Source organism: Falco cherrug, chromosome 7, assembly GCF_023634085.1.
Source record: "Falco cherrug isolate bFalChe1 chromosome 7, bFalChe1.pri, whole genome shotgun sequence".
Classification (NCBI taxonomy): Eukaryota; Metazoa; Chordata; class Aves; order Falconiformes; family Falconidae; genus Falco; species Falco cherrug.
In genome coordinates this window covers 61,169,080-61,193,014 of record NC_073703.1, presented here as the reverse complement: position 1 = coordinate 61,193,014, position 23,935 = coordinate 61,169,080, and the positions used below count along the sequence as shown (strand labels likewise).

General features: G+C 36.9%; 1 protein-coding gene across 1 annotated transcript in view; it reads right to left on the bottom strand.

Annotated features, from left to right (window-relative positions):
- The window catches only part of LOC102052852 (neuronal PAS domain-containing protein 3), a 613,283-nt gene that overhangs the window by 41,742 nt on the left and 547,606 nt on the right, over positions 1–23,935 (bottom strand). Inside the window, exon 6 of the mRNA XM_055717189.1 lies at positions 18,824–18,942. Coding sequence (XP_055573164.1) covers positions 18,824–18,942 — 119 coding nt within the window. The remainder of the gene's footprint in view (positions 1–18,823; positions 18,943–23,935) is intronic.

The window sequence follows — 23,935 nt, the reverse complement described above, 5'->3', positions numbered from 1 at the left end:
AGAAAACTCTCTTGGAGCTCACTATTCCAGAATTCCAGTGCTCCCTCCGGTAGTAAAAATTAAAACTGAAAAAGGACTTCTGTTGCATCAGTTCAAATGTAGTTTTATCAGAATATTGGGTGGAGGTGGAAGCTGGCTACTTCATTCTGCAACAGCAAGGAAAAGATTTTTAAAAAAAGTTTGCCTGAATCCTGTATGTAAGGGCAACCAAATCTTGTTGCACTAAAGACAACCAATAATAAGTATTCTTCAGAAGTAGTGTCTTTATTTCTATCTTTGGAAGGAGAAATAAGGGGTTTTAATAAAGGTTTTGGGGGGGAGGGATTTTTTCCCCCTACTGTTTTATTTGATGTAGTTCTTAGCAGTCATCAATTACCTTAGGTGATTCTCTGCACAGTGAGCAAGAACTAGATAAAACAAAATATCTGACATTAATGCATTTTCTACACAGAGAGAAAAACATAGCAAATGCTGTTGTCTGTAAAGACAGAAATGGATTCCCCAAGTTAGCCTTGATTAAGACAGTAATGTTTATGTTCTACTCAAGCTCTTCACCTGGGGTTGCAACCCCAGAATTCATTCTGATGGTAGTCAAGAAAATTCATATTCACTTTTCCTTGTTTTGTGGCCAAATGGGTAGAAAGAGCTGAGGTTTTATCATACTAAAGCAGGGACATGCTATGAAAAAGGCCGAGAACTACTTTTAAAGTGTCATTGATACCAAGGTTCCTCTGCTTGTGCTAATGGTGTCTGGTACAGGCTTTTACACAGAAAAGCAACCATTTTGTTTATTTTAATGCTTTCATGGTTTCCCCCAACATGGTCCAATTTCTGCTGGCCGTGCACACACACACACAAATTGTACTGAAAGATCCTGGACAACAGAATGTGTGAACTTTCCTGCAGAACTCCACACCTGTGACAAAAGCAAAGGTGGAGATGGGCAAAAAAGATTAATTTCCCATCATTATTCATATGCTTTCATCTTCTTCCCATCAATGACACTTAAATGATATCTAAACTAAAAATTTTCAGTTTGGAAGGAGAAAACACAGCAAAGTATGTGAGCTGATTTTATGAAAAATGTAACTGGAAATTTCAGAAAAGCTGCTGCAGGTGGCTAGTAATGCCTCCACATCCAGATGGCGAAAAGGAATGATCATAGGATGGGAGGCAAGAGTCTTCTGGTACGTCTGCCAATATCTAGTCTCATTAGTTATCTCAGTGCTATTTTTGAGCAGTTTTAAACAGGTCTCACGTGGTCCTGACAAAGTAACTGTTGTTCAGACTACAAGCCCCAAGCCCAAAAGTGGCTTTACAGAGATTCTGGCTGTAGAAGAAGCCTAGGGCACACCATGACTGCCCTTCCAAAGGAGCAATGGAGTGTCCTTAAGAGCAGCTGTAGCAGGTCAAACCAAAGGCCTGTCTAGATCAGCATCCTCAATGTGTCACTCAGGCCCATGAAGGGAGAGTGTCAGACTAGGCAAGCACCTAACGGCATTTCCCTTGTGTATTCTCCCAGCACCTCCTGAGGCACAGAGATGTTATTTGGAAAGCTTTTGGCATTCATAGTGCTCTGTGGCAATGAGTTTCACTATTGAACCCTGGAATCGGTAAGTGCCTCCTTTTGCTTGTTCTGAATTTGCCATTTACTACTTTAATTTTGTTTCCCACCCTGCATATTGAAAGACAGCAGAAAATTATACCCCATTGACCTTCTTTATACACTAAGGTTTTCAATCTTATGCCTTCACAGTAATTTTTTTTCCAAGTTGAATCTCCTAGGTATATTTTAGCTGTTCCACAACACTGATCAATGTTGTCACTCGTCAACGATCCTCAGTCTGAGATGAGGTTGGATAACAGGTGCACGAGTATTCAAGATAAAGGAAAAACATTGATTTATACAGTGGTATAATGACATATTCTGTTTAATTTTTAATCTGTTTCCTAACAATTTCTTAGCACTGTTTGCCTTCTGACCACTACTGAGCACTAAGCTGTTCCTTTCATAAACCTCCCATTACAACTCCAAGGTACCTCCTCTGAGCAGCAACAGCTGGTTCAGAGGTCTTCATTGAATATAAACAGCCAGGATTGTTTTTCCCAGGTGTATTACTTTACATTTACCTGAACTGAATTTTATCTGCTATTTTATCGCCCCTTCACACAGAATCATGAAGTTCTGGTGCTACTGTTCACATTAGGCCTACATTTTTACAACCCAATAAGCATGGTAACTTTCCTGTTCACCTTGGTTTCCATTTAATTGATGAATATGTTAAGAGCCAAAGGCCCCAGGAACAGCAATCTCTGTGATAAAGCAGCATTGACCACTTAAATTCAGAGAACTGTTTTTTTTTTTTTTTTTTTTAATGCACTTACTTATCCATGAGAGGATCCTGCTCCTCCACTGCCAGCTTAATTTCTTTCAGACTTTTGGTCAGGGATGGTGCCAGTTCCCATGCTGTAAATGCAGCTGCTTTGTATCAAATGGACATCCCCTGTAGAAATGCTCACCTGAGAAAGCCTTGCAAAAGTCTTAGACTTTTCCTTGACGTACTGTAATTACTCAGATGTCTACAAATTCCATATTTTTTGAGTCCCAGAAGTGTTCTAGGTTATGAGCTCCCTTGTGCTAAGACACAAGGAAGGCATTGCCTACTGTAAATTAAGCACATGTGAAATGAAATGAAATAACACTGATAAATTAATAGAAACATACAAACTATGTGTTTAGTGGCAGTAATAGCAATAGGTCATGAATTTCTGGATCTCAGGCTCGAGTTCCTTTCCATAGACACATGACCTGTAAGTCTCTAGTACCATCCTAAACCTCACCTGAAACTTTTGAAGAATGTAAAACCATAAAGACATATTTTCAATTTAATCAAATTTGCCCAGAAATACTCAGTAATGAGACTTGTTTCATGTCAAATCACACTGATTTTACAAAACATTTGTAACACAAAATTGAGTTAATTTTGTGGAGAGGAGGGTTTTTGTGGATACTTCAAGAAACTGCACTGTCATTATTAGCTGAAGTCCACCCAAACAAGGTGTGTGATTTCCCTTTGAAGAAAAAACTTTTATTCCACTTGGAGATGGATGGTCTTTGCAAAGCTCTGACCTTCTCCTTGACAGCTACAAATGGACTACTATTTATGATTTGTTTCTATAATCAACTTAATGTAGCAAGCTAGATTATAGATAGCAATTTATTTGTAAAAATCATAATAAACCAGCATTGTTTTAAATGCCAGATGTGGATAAACGAGGAGCAAGAACTGATGAGACAGGTTTCGTGTTCTTGAATCTACACTAAAGAATTAAGGCAGCCTCTTGCTTTATCTGCATTGGAATCAATTTAGTAATTTTTAATTCACTGATTTTCTGATGTTTGCTTAACATTTATTAATTGATTGTCGTACTCATGCAATTAATTCAAAAGTTGGCAAGTTTAACATGCAGAGATTAATTTTCTTTTGCTAACCCACCACCTAGAATATGATTTTTTTTGAAAAACAAGTTACCAAGAAATTACCTCCACATCAATCATATTTTATAAACGAGATACAGTAGGGGAGTTGCATGCCATCTGTCAATCCACATTTTCCCACCCATTCCTTATATTTGACTAAGTTTTTCTATGTAATTTAATAAAATAACAAGAAAAACATTAGGGCAGATCCATCTTTCACCTACTGCAGTCCTAACAAAAAATGTTTGGACACCTAGGACCTCTGCAAGACTGGGAATTTCTCATTTAAGAGTATGATGCATCTCAGGTCATATTGAAATAAATGGTACACCTGCCCCATCATCCAGTGGTCACAGGATCTGCACTTTCACAACCACCTTCAGGTTGCTCAGCTGTCAAGTGTTTCTCATCTGGAATGAGAGCCATTCATTTGCCCTTCATGGCACACTCATTTACAATTGCTGAAATGTTTATTCAGAAGGGGTGTAGAGATAATGAGCAAGGTTTCTTTGCTCTTGGTTACCAGGGGCTATTCACAAGACTTCAGACTTCCTCACTGTGTTCCTCTTTGCAGCACAAAACAGCAGAGTGCAAGAGAAAAAACAGTGTTCCCAACTCTAATTATTTTATTATGACTTTCACCATATTTGGTGTTTAACTGAAAGACTCAGTTTTTGTGGTTTTTTTCCTCTGTCTGTCACTCAGGCTGCTGCTGTAAACTGGTCAAACAGACAAAATAGACTTTTATAGAGAAAGGCAGGGAATATGCCTCAGACAATGAGTTTTTTTTTTGTGGACTTTATAAGGCTAGAATGGACCCAAGCATTTTGATCTCAAAATCAGGACTTAATATCTCTCACAGACAATACAGAGGTTCAGATAAATCTGCAGTTAGGTACAATAGACACAGAGAATGAATTCAGCACTCAATGCAGACTGTGAGATACATGAGTGTGCAAGTGGTGATGCATGGAAGTGCTGCAAGGTTTGTAGGAACCCAACCCAGACTTTTTTTTTTTTTTTTTTTTCCCCACACACAAAATAAAACATGGCCTTCTCTCACCTGTAAACTTGGGAAAACTCTGCAGAAGAAAACTTACATCTTTTCAGCATTTGCATTAAAAACTGAAGTTAGCGCTTCATGTAACAACTATGGATAGAACATACACGTATATTCATATGTGCTTTAATCACATGAGCAGCCACTGATTTAGTGAGAATAGATCCATGATCTATTTGCAGAATGAGTCTAAATGACCTTGGCATCCACTGATAAGATTGTGAGGAATGTATACAGTATTTAAGAAATCAGCATCAGTGGGTTCCTGTAGAATGTAATAGAAATCCACAAAACTATTGTGAAAAGCCTCAGAACAGTATCTTTTTTATGGGTTTTAACACCATCCTATGGAAATCTTTAGCAAGCAAATACATTCTCTGTTAAAATCTATGGGATTGGTAAAGATAGCTGGAGAAAAGTTATCACATAATTCTTGTTGACTTAGTAGAACTTTTCAGTAAAGAAAGGGAAACAGGCTAGGAAGATATGTAAATTTTGGAGACATATATATTTTGACCTGGGGAGTCATTAGTAGCCCACTGTACATCGATCTACACCCCTATGAAATCTACTGATGCCTGGTATTGCTCAGACCATTTAAAACAGCTCAGGGTTTGGCTTATTATCTGTTTTAAGTCACTTCTATTAGAATTTCTCCTGTTTTGTCATCCACTTATACTGAGCACCTTCCTTAAATCTCAGGTGAAATCCACAGGAGACTACATTGAAACGTGCTTCAAATAATTGACTGTCTGGTTTAGCTGCTAAATTTAAAGCAAGCCAGGGCTATGGAACTGTATATTTTGCTGGATATATTTTCTGGCTTTGTGGGGTATTGGCTGCATGATCTGATAAAAACTGAGGCTAAATGAACTCTACAATTTGTATTCCTACAGCCACAAGTTTATTGGCTTGTGTGTTTTTTTCTTTTTTTTTTTTCCCTTGGCTCTGTCTGTAAGGTTCATTACTTACAGTTACTGCAGAATCAATTTGAAATGGCCAAAATCAGTGATGGAATTTATAGCACAATAAACGTACTGCCATACAAGTGCTGTTACACATGAAAGGGCCTCGGAATATTCTTTTCAGCAATCCTTCTACATAGCAGAGTGTTCTGTTTTTATCAATTTAACGGAATCATCACAGGTATATTCTGAGAGGTGTAATCCTGACAGCTACACAACAGATTTTCTCTGAGGCAGATATTTTTACAGGAAAACAATATTATTGATAAAATCTTAGCATATCAGAACACGGAAAAGAAAATGAACACATCTTTTTCATTCTCCACATCAGGCATTTGCAGTTCCATGGCACAAAATAAAGAAAACCAAACCATGAACCAGAAAGAGTTTATGAAGAAAGCATTCTCACACTCCTTGAGATATATATTAATTAGTTATCAGTTTAGCACTGTGAAACCTAGAGTAAGAGCACATGGTGGGCACTATGGTGTGTGGAAAATGTGGAGGGCACTTGAAGCGAAAACATAAAGTATTGCATTAGTAGTTGCCTGTTTATAACGTTTATAAGAATTTACATATCTACTTAGTATATTTTTCTTTCCAAGTATCTCTATTACAGACATCTCGTATTTTATACCATTTTGAAGGACAGAAAGTTTTAACTGTAGCACAATGCATTGTGAAAAAAATACAGAAAAGACAGATGGCACGCTGTCCTCCCCAAAACTCAATTTCATAATATGCATGTGATTGCTAATAGGCAGGCACTAAAAAACAATTTTCCTTGATGAAGAGCTGATAAATTGTCAACATAAACTTTGTTTGTGGTTCCTCCAGTGATCTAAAGCTCTTCTGTGAGCTTTGTACCATCAAAGTCTGCATCTTACAACCATATCAAAATTTATGAATGCATGTGACTATAAAGTGGCTCAAAACAACCCATAATGCATGTTTGTGTATTGTGAATCAGCTCCTTGCTTCCTCAGTAAAAACTATGCCCAGTGCCCCTTTCCTAACCCTGGGTACACGACGCTGGGAGAGCCATACTGGGTTCAGTGATGCCCTGTGAACTAATTAAAACAGGGCTTTACATTTAGGTACCTCTTAAACACAGTGCTAGGTCTAGTGGCGGACTGACCTAACTGACACAGTCTTTGTAAGAATACAACAACATGAAGGATCAGAAGAACTGAAATCAGTTTATTAGTTAGGGAGAAAACCATACATTTCTGAGCACTTGAGCAAGCAGAAATGAATGAAAAAGCTAATAAGGTAATGATTTTCAAGAAAAGAAATGTTTATCTAATATTTCAGAGAAAAAAAACATGCCTGGACCTTCCAAAATATGTCAAAAGTAAAAGGGCTCATTGAGTTCACATAAAATATAACTAGGCATTCAGTTCATGTCTGCAGAAATTACTGGGGAAAATGCTGAAACTATTTGTACGTAGATTGAGACCTATTTACACTGAAAACATAGAGTTCATTTCAGATTTAAACATTTCACTGTAACTGGCAACTACTAAATTTGTTTTTTTAAATGCTTATAATGATTAAATATTTGCATGCCTGTAAGAATTCATATCTTGATTCTGAGAATAACAGAAGCAGTAACTCAACAGCAGATGAGCTGTGACTGCTCTGTTATAGACATATTTGCCTGGAACAAAATAACATGATGATCCAACCACATATTTAATTGCAAGTTTCTTAAGTTTGATTGTGAAAAGACTATGAAACATTTTGATAAGGTACTACTTGTTGTACAGAGGAAACATTACTTGCAAGTATGTGACCAGTTCTGTAAAGTGAAACCATGGGATGAATCCATATTTCCTGAACTTTCTTTTAATTAGAGCATGACTGTCAAATTTAAAGGCACCAGACTTGCATCCTATTGCTATAATTGTTTGCAGTGTATATTACTCTTCATACGTCCCCTGAATTTAAAAACAAACAAACAAACAAACCAACCAACCAGTAGACCAAGAATAGATCTCAAATTTTGGAAATATTGCCAAACATAGGCAGATCCACTTGTTTCCAAGTATATTTGGATAGAGTCACTGATGTGCTATATTGTTTGGTTTAGGATGGAAAAATATACAAAGACTAGAATTATAACTGAATATGTCTGTACAAAAGAAAGCGGAATGGGAGCTTCTAATATTTTATCACAAAGAGAAGTAGAAAACATTGTTTACTACTGATGAAACAGACCTTGGCTGTGTCCTTTTAATGGCAAGCAACTCACACAGCAATGTGCACCAGAAGTTCAGCAAGAATAAAATACCTACCCATAAAAAGTGCAATAAACCTCCTAACCCTCTTCAGGGTAACCTCTTCAGAGCTCAGGCCTTTTTATGCAATCTGTGTGGATTACCCGTAAAGGCTCCAATATGAAGTTTGTAAGAAAATTACTACTTCTTGTAATACACGTTTGTTTGGGGTTTTTTGTATGAATTTTAAGTAACAGAGAAAATTAAGCTAATTGTGCTCTCCCGAGCTGATTCTCAAATACTGATCATTTTTCTTTAAGCAAGCACAAAATTCTTGGTTCTGAGAAGGGACAGCCAAAAAATATAGCAGTAACAATTAAAATTTCTTATTTCATACTGGTTATAGATGCATTAAGGTATATAAGCTCCAGGGTCAGTATAAGCCTTGCTCAGCTTTCTTTAAAAGCATTGGGAGTAATAAAGACTTCCATTTTATCTTCAGTGAAATAATACTGCTGAAATATCACCTCATTTTTGATGTCAGCAGTGATTTCTTTTTACCTCCATGATGTCAAATGGGAATTATTATTAGTAGAACAACGGCTTCCTAATGATGTTGTAAAAAGGAGAAACCGAAACTCTTCCCACCAAGCATTTATATTCTGCCTTCTCCACAGGGTAAAGCAGATGGGCTCAACCAAGCACCATTCTTCAGCTAGTATCAGTGCATCAAACAGACAAATGAAGAGGCATGCTTAAACATTTAGAAACAGAAGCATAATGGCTTATTTGGTTATATAGCAAAGTATATGCACTCTGGACGCTAGAGAAAAAGGACTTTTATACTATAGGAAGTCTTTCTGAGAAACATGGCCTGAAACACTCAGGATCTATTTTCTGTTCTAGAAGGTAAAACCATAAAATCAGTGTCCAGGTTGCTATATAGAAGTCATTGTGCCAGTTTAAAGTCAACAGCTACAGGGAATGAAAACCTCACGTGATGGTCCTTGTTTGACTGCTGGCTTCATGTATGGCATACTGGTGGTGGACACACCACTGAAATGCTCCGTGCCTTTGGTCCGTTCCATCAAATGAGCAGGTACAGAGGAACCTTGCTTTGTATGACAGCAAATCATACTAAAAAATTGGCTTTGGAGTAAATGATGGGCCTTGAACTTTATGCAACTTTATGAATTTATGCAAATTCATGTACAAAACCAGTGAAGAGCAGCTATGAAGTGGTACTATCTGAGTGAATGGGATATTTTGATTTGCTAATACTTTGGAACCAATAAAAAGACCTTCAGTGCTTAAATGCTTCCCTACTATTTTTTACACGTGCTTATTACATGTGTCACTTAACTAGCTGATAAACTAGTCTTTAGGAGGTCTTTAGGGTGGAGAAATCTATGGTGGATATGAAAAAGATTAATCAAATTGGAAAAAAAAGTCTTTCTACAAAGTTTGTTTTGAAATAAGAAAGCAAAGTTTGCAAAGAGCCAAGCCAGCTGCCAGCCAAGGAGCTAGATGCCACGAGGCCTGCTCCTCTCCCACAGCAAGGTAGGAGGAACAGCAGCCTCAAGGAGCTCCCCTGGGCTAAATCCAAGGGGCAGGAACATTTGTTTTTCTGCTGGTACATTGCTTCTTTGTCTTTCTGAGGAAAAGGATTTTGGAGTAGCTCTTGTTCAGCCAGTGGCAGCACAGCTGAGAGCAAGAGTTCATCTTTTTCTGAGTTTTCTGTGAAGATTCTGCTGAACTTCACACTATCTGACCCGAGTACATTTTTATTTGGCATCTCATTTCGCCTATTCAAGGCAACCATCAAAACAAAGGAAATACCAGCCTGAGAAAATGAAGTGTGATGTGCTGGAACACAGAGATCATTTGACAATATTCATGTGCTAGGAAGAAAGACTGAGGATGAAGTACAGCATGTAATCACAGTTGGCTCTGACACAAACATCCATTGTTATCTTTGGCAAGTTACTTGATCTCTTGGTGTGTCAGCACTTTCCAGCCTCAGAGGAGTGTTGCAAAAGTACCCTCATTAATATAAATGACATTATAAGCAACAGGAAAAAGCCAATAAAACATAGTGTTTTGCACAGGTAAGAACCTGCACAAAAAGCAAAGAAAGTTTAAAAACCATGTGGGAACTATGGGTTAAAAAATACATGAGAAGTAAAGATGCTTTTCCAAGTTCATGATGAGGTCAAATCATAATTCAGTGTTTATCTCACTGTTGCACAATGTAAATAAATTAATGCGGACATTATATCACTAAGATCTGAAGTGTAGGGAGCAGGAAAAAACTTCTAAAAGGATTCAGCTTTAACAGGACAAAGAAACAGCCTGATCCTTATGGACTGTGGGCAGCTAACATTTCAGCATGTATTGAATGCAATAATTAATGATGAAGGAAAAATTACAGGGAAGTAATTCATAATGACAATATTTAAACAGCCTTTGAAATTTTTCCAGCTGTTTGTAAAAGAGATTTTCTCTATTGTTTTTTAAATTTCAAAGAACATGTGATCGTAAAAATTTATTAATGAGACTCAACTAACATAGCTGGTATATAAAATGTGCGGCCCAACCTTAGCTGTTCTAGGAAACATGCATCGTGACCTTTCCTTTGTGAGTGAATGTGGAGACAGGCGAGAAACCCACACAGCTTTACCTCCTTGAGTGTAACAACCGTGATTTTTCCTGGTGTCTGTGTTACTTCCACATAAATGATACGTGCAAAAGGAATGTCTGCTTGTCCACTGATACAGCCTGTGACAGACCACAGGGTAATGAAATTAATGTCTGAGTGTAGGTAGGTTCCACATTTGTGGAAAAATTTTATCCCTAAAAGATATTTTGTTTAGATTTTTCATGCAGTTCTTCAAGAAAATATTTACTTGCAGAGGCAATACTGAAAAACACTCTCTTGCAAAAATATGGTCTTCTCCGTTTAGTTAACCTGTCACAGTTCTACAAAAGCTAAATGCCCACACGTGTTTGCATAAGATGTCAGGTTTATACCCTTATGACTATCAATTTAAGACATATTTTCTATTCTACAGCTATTGATCTGATGTTACCAGATCAAGACAATGTGCAACAATGAGAAAGACAATGAGAAACAAATTTTGGTAAATGCAAAATTCACTGAAATGGAAGTTTAAGAACTTCCATTCAGTTTCATCACACTTCTGAATTTCATTGACTGTTTCACATTCAATGAAGTTTTACCAGTGGAAACATTATACTGCTGCTGCAAGTGTCTGCTGAGGAGCAGGAAGATGTACTCATCTGCATAAGGTTAATATTAGCTACATTTTTTCAATGTATGAGCTTATTGTCTTTTCTGAGAATAGTTTAGACAAAACCTTTGAACTATTGAAAGTGGTAGAGATAATTAAAAAAGCTATTAGTGTCTGCATTTGCACATCTAATACAATGTTTACATTGTGGAAAGCAGCTGGGCCAAAATATCCACTGGCAGCAGTTATAAAACAGCCAAGTGAAGCAGAGATGTTGGCAGCAGCATCTGTCTGTCCTAGAGCAAATTCCGGCTGTTGATTCTTCACAGAGCACTATGTGTTTTTCTCTGCTCTTACACAAGGTATATTCCCAATCATTAACAATAAGCAGCAGCAGATAACATTGGTGGATAACTTAAACTCTATGGGCTGAAAACCTCTCTTTTTCAGCAGGCACTCCCACCTGGAAGCACTACACCTTTCTGTAGTAGGAGGTATTTTCTGGTTCCCACTCTGGTGAGAACTCCTTGTTCTCATCCCACTCACTGATCTCCATTTATTAACACAGCAATGGGTCTCACACCGCACCATTAGTTCACACATCTAGGTAAGGAGTGCTGCTTAAAGTGCAAGAAATGCTTTGTGTCTCTGACTCAATAAAACTTGGTTCCTGAAAGGATTTGGCTTCGAGCTGATCTCTGTCCATTCTGAATATTTTAATATGTATCAGAATAAATCCTGATCTCATAGTTTTCTTGCACTGTTATATCTGCTGACTTTTAAGAAAGGTGGCTTCAGAATTACACTGCCTAAAGATTGGGATCAAAGGCAATTACTGCTAATTTTGTAATAATATTATATCTTTTTATATCACTTACTCTTTGGTAACAGAATTTATGAAAATAGAACATCTCCCAGAAAGTAATCTGTGTTTGCGCAGTTTTATGTTTTCTTCCCTTTCAGAATCCACTTTGTGATTTCCCATTTACACAGTTTGAAACACACTGCAACAAAATCACAATTCTGAAGCCGTATAAACATTTAAGACAATATTTGAGGAGAAACACATCCTGATACAGGTATCAGGAGTACTACAGCTGCAGTCATCATGAGGAATAATCAAAGCCTTAATCTTTGAAAGAAAGATGACTGCTATTAAAAAGACCTTTTATATAATACTAACTGGTTAGTTTCATTAGTGCTACTGCAATAACGAATGCCTAACCTAAATTCATGTCTCCAGATGGTAGAATAGTGCTATAAATCCCATTTAAAAGATGCTCAGCCCTGAGAACTGCTTTTTGAGAAGGGGGAATTGGTAGCTGCTGATCACTTTTAAAAAACTGGTTAATGTATTTAGATGCTGAGTGTGAACCAAGCTTTCCCAGACAGCTCTCCTAACAGAATCTCTATAGCAAGGCATAAAATGAACTCTAGCCTTCTTAATCCTGTTGCACACTATCTTTTCTTGAACCGTATCTTTATATGTACAAGTAGATACTTCATAAGACTCAGATTGGCCCATTAGTATTTTGTTCTTTTATAAGTAATGCTGAATCTTTACTAGCTAAGAGACTTCCTTTTGACTAAAAGGTCATCGATTTACATGGGTGAATTCTCGATCAGTTCTTTCTTTCTGACAAATTACCTTTAAGTCTTCCCAGTGCTGAAAAGTCTGGGGAATGCATGTGCTGACATTTAGAAAACTCTTCACATAATGCTTCCTGATGTTGGTTTCTTATTCCTTCTTCACTCAATTAAGAAGGTGTGGCAGTAGCCATGTGATGAAATACTAAATTCTGCAGTTTTCTTTCTTCCTACCGAGAAAGGTCAGGATACCTTTCTGGGACAGAGTAAAATGCTTGACAGAAAAGATTTCAAGGGGAAAAATATTAGAAGAGGAGAAAAGAATTTAGGCCAGGCTGGAAAGTGGGATATGTGAAATCCCTCAGGCTGAGGGGGGAATTAAAATTGACTCTAACATAGCCCACATTCAAGAAATGTACCAATCATTAGACCATTATGCAAAAACCAGCTGCCTTCTCTTTCTTCCTCCTTCCTATTCCCCTGAAATGGAAGCTGCTTTTCTGCTGTGTTCTTAATCAGCCCATGATATATGGGTCCTTAATGTGATTTTGGAATAGTAACATCTTGTTTCTGAATTCCAAGTGAATCCTTCACTTAGATGGGTAAACAATAATTTCCATTTTGAGTTGAATCAAGAGGGTGGTATCACAAGGCAGGTCCAATGGCATAATTCTCTCTCTAATAGAGTTTTTGTTTCTCTTGCCCTCTTGGATTAATGAATCTAAATTCTGCCAAAAATTGCACTTCAACTAAGATTTACAAATTTTTACTAAGAAGAATTAAGAATCTTCTTTGTAAGAAGAACAAAGAAGAATTAAGAATCTTCTTTGTAAGAAGAACAAAGAAGTTCTTTTTCTTGTTCTTAAGAACAAAAAGTTTTTCTAAAAAAGAAAAAACAAAAAATATTAAATCGTGAATAAAGGCAGGAATAGTGTGAAAAAGGCTGATAATGGAACTGTGACAGACAAAAAATTTCAACCAGAAATTTGTATTTCCATCTTCAAAATTAGCATTCAAAAATTCTACCTTTATGATTTTAAATGCAAAATCTGAGAGCAGTCTCAGAAAATATTTAATTTTAAGTTCATAGAAAGATACCAATGGACAAAACAAAAAGATGTATTCCTGTAGAGTACAAAGACTAATTTGTGAAAAAACTTTTATGGAGTTTTAAATATTATTTAGAATATGTTGATATACAGCAACTGATGTATAAGGCATAGCTAACCAAATTTGAATCCTCCATTACTGAAACGCATAAATCAGATGTACAACAAAATCAAAGTTTCTAAACTAAGCTTGTTAAACCAGATATTTTATATAGCAATTCACTTATTTTTATGCAGCATGTCCACTGGTACGTGATTACGCTGTTAGGTTTAACAATCCTCTGTGATTTAATAAATAATGAAGGTAATTTTGCTCCCTTCATTGCAGTTAAGTCAGTTTGTTTAAGCTTGCTTACTTTCCACAATTCTTTTGCACAGGAAGAACACCAGGGAGAAATCCAGGTATAAATACCTGCTGTCAGCATTGATAAGAGCTGTGATTCTGTAAAGCAGCAGTGCAGGGCTTACACTTGCATCCAGTGCTAACACTTCTGTGCCATATTAAAGAACTTTAGAACTCCTAAAAGTCACATACAAATAGTTGAAACAAAGTGCATTTCATTCATCTCCAAAGACTATGTATGTGTTTTTCCATAATCCCAAGGCACTTTTCAAAACCACCAAGACCTCACTTCAAGGCAGAAGTATCTGAGTAACCTAGCAAATATTTCTTTTCTCAATAATACAGGCTCAAAAGGCTGAGGTTGTAAGTAAGACTTTGCTCAGTGCATGATAGCTGCTATATTTACTTTCAGTTACTGAAGAGTCTACAGTAGACTCATTGCCTTGTGACCTCAATGACTTTGATATTTTAACGACATGGAGACTGTTTCTTGTTGACACTCAACAGGCCAAAGCAGGCATCCAGGCAGCACAGCAGACAGCAAGTACCACTCCAGTTAGGAAAGTACAGCTTGAAGGATTTTGAAGATGCCCCTAACTCTGCTGATGGACTGCAAATAAGGTTGATTGCCAGCTTCATGGGAGATGGAGAGGCAACAGATGTTGGTTATACCAAATTCAGAGGTTCCCACAGTGACAGCAAAAGTAAAAGGGAATCTCCTCATGTTTGCTTATTCACTTCTGGAATAGCTTATCATGAGAGGGTTACCCCATAAAACAGTAGAGGAATATGTATGGATATATACTAAGACATCTCATGAGCTGACGAACTGGAAAAACTGGAAACTACTGGCAACTACCGGCTCTGATGACATTCGACGCTTTGACTACTTCACCCCATCAATTACACTTTGTTCAAGAACCAGTACCAGGCCCTAAAGGTTTGAACAAAGAAAATCCTAGCACAATCTGTCATGAAATTAATGTGACAAAACAATAATAGGATACTACTGGGGAGTAGGAAATGTATCACTGGACTTAAACAAAGTAGTTTTCAATTAAAATTAGCTTTGACATACATCTGAGTTAGTCAGGCAATAGAAACATCGAAGGTGGGATAACTGTTAAGTGGACAGAATTGTGACCCTCAAATGGAGGAAAACAAATGGAAAAAGAAATTAAATTGAGACAGAAAAAATCCAAATGAAATACAAATCTATCTTTTATTGATGAAAAAAAATTTAAAAAGGAAGATGTGATACAGTTCAGCAAAGAAAACGTAAGTCTTTGCATCATGTTTCTTACAACAGCTATAATGGTAATACATTCCGAGTTTTGCAGTGAATGGAATTATAATTTTCTTCAGTTTGTTTGTTTTCAACGTGTTTTATCAGCTGACTACATCTTATTTGACTTTTTTTTTTAAGATTGTAGATTTACTCACAGAAAACTGAATAGCCTTCTAGCACTGTATGCAAACTCTTTTCCTACGAGCCCTAAGCCTAAGAATAGTAGGAATGGGAAAAATCCAGTTCAAGGAGGATGCTGGGGACCAGTGAAAGGGAAGGAGAGAGGAAGGATTAATCATGTAACCACTTTCCCACTTCAGACTTTCAAGGTAATATAATTCATGAAAAAAGGCCATTACCTCCATCTTTACATATAATTCAGGACTAATTAAATGGACTATAACCAGGGTTCATCTCATGTCAGAATGGTCTGGAACACTGTCTCTTTGAAGTATACATATGTGTAAGTCTATCAGTGTGATTTTTTGTTCCGACATTTCTTTTGATAGAAAATTAGTCCTGACTAGATCAACCCAAATGATTAATCAATCTCATTCTCTGACTGTTTTCAATTTTACGTGATTTTCCTGAGGCAGGGATCACTCATTCTGAAAATTGGCTAAGCAGCTTCTGGACCACCTCAATCATTTGCTGTCTAAAGAAAACATTCGTCAGCAGTCTTAAAAGCAAGGGAAAAATGGAGATGTAGTTCTGAGCTCAGTAAGGGTTTGGAACAAGACATAACTACATCACAAAGACGAAAAAATTTGTCACTGAATTCACGGGGATTTGAATACCTTTGACCGAGCTAAAACCTGACTCACATAGGATACTGAGTTCCCAATCCACTGCTCCTGACGAATATTTATATGCTGATTCAGGAGGGTTACCCACCCACAATGACATGAGCTCAAGGGAAGCTGTCAGCCAGGAGCCCTTGCTTTTTGCAGAGGGAAAAAGTCATTGCTTTTTTATATTCTGAAGGTGTGAGGCACCAGCTCCTGAGTCAGCCTGTTCCACCGGGATTTCCTGCAGGAACTCTGCTGCACATGCCCCCAGCTAGCATAGTGTTTCCTAAGTAAGTGCGGGAGATCTTCCAGGGAGCTCTTAATGCAGAACATAGCCAGCTCTTCCCATGAGCTTTGCCAATATTATGTAACTATTCTTCCCTTTGATAATTTCTTATAGCTGTATATCCATAAGGCTCATAGATCTTTCTTCATTTTATTAAAATATATACCTGAACAATTTCAAGAAGCCTTAAGTTCTGGCAATGGACTTTTAGAAATCAATGAATAAATTGGTAACGTTCCTAAAAGTGTGAGTGACATTCGCTACAGCAGTTAAATTTATTATGCTAGTGTAATAAGAGAATGACGTTTAAACAAAGCAGTTCTTAACAGTCAGTTAAAAAGACATTCATGGGATCCAATGCTTCTACAAGGAATAGACAGTTTTTCTGGGGCTCACTGAGGCTGTGGATAATTCTCCTTCTATAGAACATAGAGTGCCAATAACCAGGCTTTTGAAAAACTGTCAAAGTATCAAAGTACAATTCATGTATCTGGACACAGCTGAATTCAGACAAACACTGCCAGTTACAAAAGTGAAAACATCAAAAAGCAGAGGAACTACACCTCTGTATTACACCTGCTTAGGACTTGCACACTCTTTATACAATTTCACTCATGCTGACTTGCTGATGCCTCATCGAAAAATTTGGAAAAAACCTAAATGATTTGTTTACAGTTTTGTCGACTATCATACTTTTTATCTATTCTTAGTGGCTAGGAAAAGCTGTCTAAAAAGTGATATCTGATCTTTCAAAATGCATTCTGCTCTACCTGTGACATCTCAGTTATGATTTTCAGTGTTTCCATGAGGCATTCACAGGTCTAAGAGAAATGAAATTGTATTTATATGACAGACATTACTGTGTCTTGCTTTTGAGTAAAGGGTCTACTGTGAATTTTAAACACTGTTATTGCAATGAGTAAAAAAACTGCATTGTGAAGCCAGCCCATACTAGATATGTCCTGTCCCGGTGCTGGACCAACATTAGACTGTCAAGAGCCCAGCAAGAGAGAATGGCAAAGTCACTCATAGGTTTTCCTTCTGTTCTCACCTACATTTGGCAAAACATGTCAGACTACAAAATCCACAGATGAATTCCCTATTTCTTTGCATTACTACTGTAGCAAAAATATCCAACAAAGCAAGGTCTCTGCCAATCTAACTTTGGCCTAGCCTGGATGGACCACGCCTAATCATAAACATTAGTATAACCTCAACGACCTGCCCGTTCATTCATTCATTCGCCTTCCTCCTCCTGAGACTGCCAGCACATTTCCCAGTCTTGATACTTTCTGAGACTTGTAAATTGGTCAGCATGAACAAGTCCTGAGCGCATTCTTTCAGGTGTTGACAATTAAGCAGTACACAGACCAAAACTTCTAATGCCTTAAGAAACCACTGGTTGGACCTAAACTTACATTTGCAACTACTTTAATCATCTGGACCCAGAAATCATCCAACAGAAAGACTCCCAGTCATGTGCTTGCAAAAATGGTGTTTCTATGAGATCTTTAGGGCTCAGGTAGACTACCTCGATGCTAGATGCACAGATAATTTTTTGGGAAAAGGTAGTTGGGGTATTTTACTTGAACACGCCTCTAAATCTTCCTCTGAAAACTGAAAAAAAAATGCTCGTGAAAGTTTTTAAATGAACATTGACAAGTAACTTCTTTAAATACACACACATTCTCAGACTTACTTTCTTGCACCACTCCTTTATCTTGTATAATACTTAATGGATGACATATTTCATTCCACAAGTTGACAATGTTAAAAATGTGCTATTCCTTCTAGTTTTAGTATACTGCAAAGCCACTGATAGCTACAGGCACTATGAGCAACATATGACTGAAGAAAAATGAGATTACTACTGATAAGGAACAAGAGACTTTCATATCTTAAAAGAGTCTGAAATGCAGCAAATATGATCCCCAACAGCAGATGCCCCTCAGACAGACAATGAAAGAAAAACGGTGAAAAAGTACTTGTTGTGGCCTGTTGTTTCCTTCAGCTAGAATGGCAGCAAAATTAAATAGCTCTAGCATACTGTCTGCATGAAGAAATCCTACCTCTCTGGAAAAAAACCATAACCCCAAACCAACTAACAGTCTAACAAAATGAGCAGTAATTTTCCACTGTGGAAAAAGTGATGTTACTCTGACTCACCTTCTTTGGTAAACCACACTTTACTCTGGAAGTATCGCTCTTTTGAAAGCTATCATGCTGTTATCATCAATGTTTATCATAATAATGATCAATTAAATGGAGGTGTAGCACCAAAGCCAAACTTCAGGCTGGAAATACTTTATTAATGATTCTTTAACAAAAGGAATGAGATGTATGCAAAGGTGAAACAGCTCCTTTTTCTGTTTATTACTGTGTCCCTGGAACATGAACGAACATAATTTAAAAATGTCAATATTTCATGCTAGAGTGCAACCCTTACCTTGTATCCTGATGATTTGATGTGCACTCCTCGCTTGGTCAGTGTAGATTTCATTCGGATGAAAAAAGAGCGCTCTAGAGTGTTGTCAGTGGTTAGTAAACTGGGGCTTGTAGATTCCACTAGGGAATAGAAAAAAATACATATACACATAATTTAGATTTTATACAACCCCTCTAAGCTATTTTTCAGGTGCAATCCTTGAACTCACTAAAAATAAATGACTGATGGATGCTAAGAGTGTTGTAATCAATTTACCTCGTTTAGAAAACGTTTACTTAGCAGAAAAAAAATTTTGAAAAATATATGTATACTCAGGAAGTCTCATTTTCAAGTTATTTTTCCCATAGAATTTTTAACAGACATTTACCTTATTAACTCTTTCTTGCACAACTTTGTTATGACTGAAGTTACATTCGTTAGGGTATGACATTGTTTCAAGAACTGGGGAATTTCTCAGTATTTTGCGAAAGGTAAAGTCTCACTTAGGTAGCAATTCTGTCTGCTGAATTAGGCTGTAAATTCTGCAGGCTTTTATTCACTGGTCTCTGTTCCTCCCTTGCAGTGATGCCTGGGGTGAGTCACTGCTGGTTTTGAGTGCCTTGGTTTCCCCATTACTGAGTGTTAATTATCAATAAGGCACTCAGTAGCCTGAAGGCGAAAATACTCGAATAAATGACACAGATGATTATTATTGTCATCATCATCATCACTGTTAATTATTGGTGACTAACCAGTAACTAATGAAATATCTTTGTAGTCCAATTGAAGAGGTATTTCCTGCTTGAAACTATAGCTCTCACCTGCGCTTCTCACTCCCTCAGTAAATACACTTACTATAAGCCATGAGAAAATAGTCCGTACTGAGATATTCTTTATCCAATCTTTATTACTGCTATTTTTAGCCCTGAAAACTAATTTGTCCCCAAAATATTGTCCATGGAAAAATTCTGGAGCCTCTTACAATAAGCAAGCATTATAGGAGATTAAGTTTCAGTGAGTAATTAACACTGAACAAAAAAAAAAAAGTTATTTTGAAATTATTCTGCTATTATTTTGGAGACCTGCCCAGACCTCTAGTAGAAAGTATTTAAAAGGCATTTGTTATGCAGTCAACAGAAACACAAAAACTTGTTTGTGAACTAAGGATTATATCGACTTGTCCTTGATTTAATGTGGTCACATTGTCTTGTGTTTGTGACATTTCAGCTCTATTGTGATAACTGACAACAGTGCCCCTTTCTTTAGTGTCTCTCTTAAGATTTTTTTTTTATTTTTTTTTTAGAGAGCATGAATTCGATGTCATTTTAAATGTACAGCTCTTTATCACTCGAGGGAAAAGCAGAGCCATGTTATATTTAGTACTTTCATTTCTTCTGATTAAATATGAATTACTATGAAATTTTTCTCATCATCTAACACGCCATAATACGCCAACAGCTTTTTAATACACTATATAAGCACAAACTTCTGCTCTAAGAGTTTAATTTGCCCCTCTAATCCAATCACATCAACCTTATTTCTCTTATCAGAGATTCCCATTTTGAATTAAATGAGCTCATTAGTTTTAATCAAAAGCAGAGAGATCAAAACTTAAACGTAAATGCTTTAGATCAGAACTGTCAGTCAGCCGTGCAGTTCTATTTTACTAAAACACAAGATCAGAGACCCTTAGAACCAATTTTTTCTCGTAAGGGATGCCAAGAGCTTGAAGATCCTATATCCTTTTTTTTTTTTTTTTTTTTTTTTTTTTTTTGCTCCCAAGGACAGATTATACATTTAAGGTTAGACTTAATTTAGAGTACTTTTTTTCATCCTGGTGGAAATGGGAAAGTATACCATTCTGCTGTTGTCTCTTTCACATTTATTGGTGCTGGTCCTTGGAGACCTGAACAAATGTGAAGCCATCACAATCCACACTACAAACTTGTCCTCAAAAAATTCGGCTGTGTTCAGCAATATTACCTAAGAAATAAAACTCTGAAAGGAAAGGCATGTGTTTCAGGGTGCAGGATAGTGGAACCCTGAAACAGCAACCAGGGTCACCAGGATAGCAGCAGTACTGGTCAAATAAGGATCATAATTAATTATTATATTTGTTGTACAGTACTCTACAGTGCTGTAGTTAAAGAGTACATTAAGAAACCACAGCATGGGTGCTTCCTGCTGTGTGAAGAAATGCTAAAATCAGCTTAACAAGTGTAGTTGTTGTAGTCCAGCACATTATGCTCTAGCACAGGCAATAAGTACAATATGTTCTCATGTGTTCTAATGGTAATTACCTAAACACACAGAAGTAATGTTAATTAAACACACAGTATCTTATGCTCAAAAAATGATCAGGCTGTAATACACATGTACCATTCCCAAGCAAGTGAAATTAAAATTTCTCTTTCATACACAATTTTATGAAAGAAAGGCAAACACCTGACCTATAGTACAGTGTACATTGGCATTTTCTGGGCTCATGTCACCTTATATCATAAGCTTAACATTATTTTGCTGTTACTATAATACGTACAAACCTATACATCTCTGTAAGTGCATGTTATAAAATGCATATAATTTATCCAACAGACTGGAACAGTGTCTGTCATATAAATATGTATTCTGAAGTGTTTGATTTTCTTTAACAAAGAGTACCTGGGAGTCTCTCTGTGAGATCGGATTAGTTACCTAAAAGTCCAGAACAGCTTATGAACAGCTTTCTGAATTTCTCTCAGGAGAGAACCATTACGGCTGGTAGTACAAATCTGCATTCAGAGTTGCACCCACTCATGGTGGATACTGTAACCAATGCTAAAGGTGATTATGCATGCAGGATTTTAAAAACAGTATGTGTACAAAATGTATCCATTGATGTCAGTGAGATCTGCATAGGAATATATGGGACGCGGTCCATTATGGGTTCTCAGGAGTTGATTTTAAATGCCCATCACTCAGCCTTTTCAATTTTTTTTTTTTCCAATTATGTCAAAGGAGGCTAGCAATCTAAGCAACATCAGAATGAAACTCTGTAGCAATTAATTTCTGAGCTTGCTTTTTCTTTAAAAAAAGTTGTAATCTAAGACCTTTAAAAAAGCCTGAAACAAGCAAGGTCTGCTTGGCTTGATACTGTAGTAACTAAAGATGTCTTTTACACTGAAAAACAGTGCTCTTGCGCTGAATTTACCGAGTCTAACCCTACTGTTGAGTTATAAACCTCTGAAACTGTGAGTTTAGAATGCTAATAATATGATAAAAGTCAATGCTCACTGCGTGTGAATGAAAGCACTATATACCGTCAGGCTTAGAAGTATAAAAAGTAAGTCTGGATTGTCTTTGCGAAACAGATAACTGTCTACTCTGTTGGGAAAGCACTCGCCTTTCTGTGTCCTTAAGTATCTTCGGCAGGTACTACTAAAGGAATAAACCTCTTCTCTTTCCACTCCCAAAGATGTAAAGCAGGGTGAGATTGCTGGACAGAAGGAAAATGCATCATTCATTTCATAGGGCACGAAGCTGCGACTCACTACACCTGTACAAAAGTGTCATAAAGGTTAAAACGTTAACTAAGAGCCACAAATCCAAGTGGGAAGATAGTAGGACAAGTAGCCAATTCACAAAATTATTTAATTACCTCCTCCTAAGCATTTCTTTGTGAACAAGCCTTGTGGGTCTGATTCTTCAATGGGCTTTGCCTTGGGAATAATCTTGGGCCCAGACCCACAAACCAGTCATACACTGTTCACATGCTGGAAGAGTTCTGATGTTAGTGGAATGTGTCCTGATGGATAAACATGCACGTAACTGCTTGGAGAACTGAGGTCCATGGCTGTGATCCTGCAGTGATTGCAGATGTACTGTGCATCTGTGTGCAGCCTGACTATCTTAATTCTATAGAGCAAAACAATGTAAACCAATGCAAATAATTGCTATTATACAGCAATACCAGAAGTACTATCCCTATGACTGATTCACAAGCACATTCAAATTCAGATAAACAATTTGTCCCCCAGGAAAAAAGAAGTTCCAAATTTGATTTATGTCTTAAATAACGAAATGCTGCCAAAGCAGCCTGAATAAATATTCACCAACTTCTGGGGTTTTTTTTTTCCTTACATGCATTAAAAATAATTGAGAGAAGAAAAATGCATTTTCGCATGCCAAACAGATAAAAGAGAGTTTTCTCATTCTTAGGAAGACCAGAAGCTACAGAGGGAAAACCAAACACCAACAAGGAATTTGCGGGGGTTGGTGGGAAAAAAAGCTTATGCTTTAATATACAGGAACTTCTGGATTTGGTACCATTTTAGGAAGTTTTCACCAGGCTTTCACTTCTCTTCCTTGAAAAGAAATGTCTGTACAGGTTTTAAGAGTCATTCTTAAATGCCAACTATAAAACTCTTAAAAGAGAAACAAAATAAGAGAACATACAAAATAGTAAGAAAAAGGGAGCTCTCTTCTCATGTTATCTTCTACACTTGCAAGTCTTTTCCCACATTTTCTTGAATTCTTACAATCTTTGCATAGGCAGCTGAGAATCACTATGTTCAAATGAATAATTAGGTAATATAAATCTATCATTTTCAGTTGGACTAGATGCATCTTTGTAAATGTTTCTATTTTTTCTGTGCAGTTTATTGTCTGTAACCAGGCATTAAAAGACTTTCTAGGAAAATTTAACCTTGAGTAGTTAACTGTCCTGTTCTATCTCATATTATTGCCTTTTAAAGTGTGTTTTTAATCAAAAAAGTGACTCTCAAAACAGCACTGTTGCCAGGGTCATTCTCTCTCAGTAGCTTACAGATGAAATTTGATCATGTTTTAAGCTAAAAGATAGATTTTTCTAACTACTAGCCCAGCAAATACAGTTCAAAAGCTTCAAGTAAAGACAATTTATTTCCAATATGTGCAAGTTACTATGAAATTATACTTGGCACTTGTGCAAATGCATGGTTTTAAGTGAAGTGGGTTCAGTCTGATTCCAGGCTGAACATGAGCAAGTACTGGAAGCTAAAGCTTCTTCCAGGAAGGTGCTGAAGATTCTTAGACTGTTTGGATGAATGACTTAGGCAGCCTGCCTGGAGATCGGCTGATGAGCACAGAGATAGCAATTGCTGTAGGTGCTCTCTT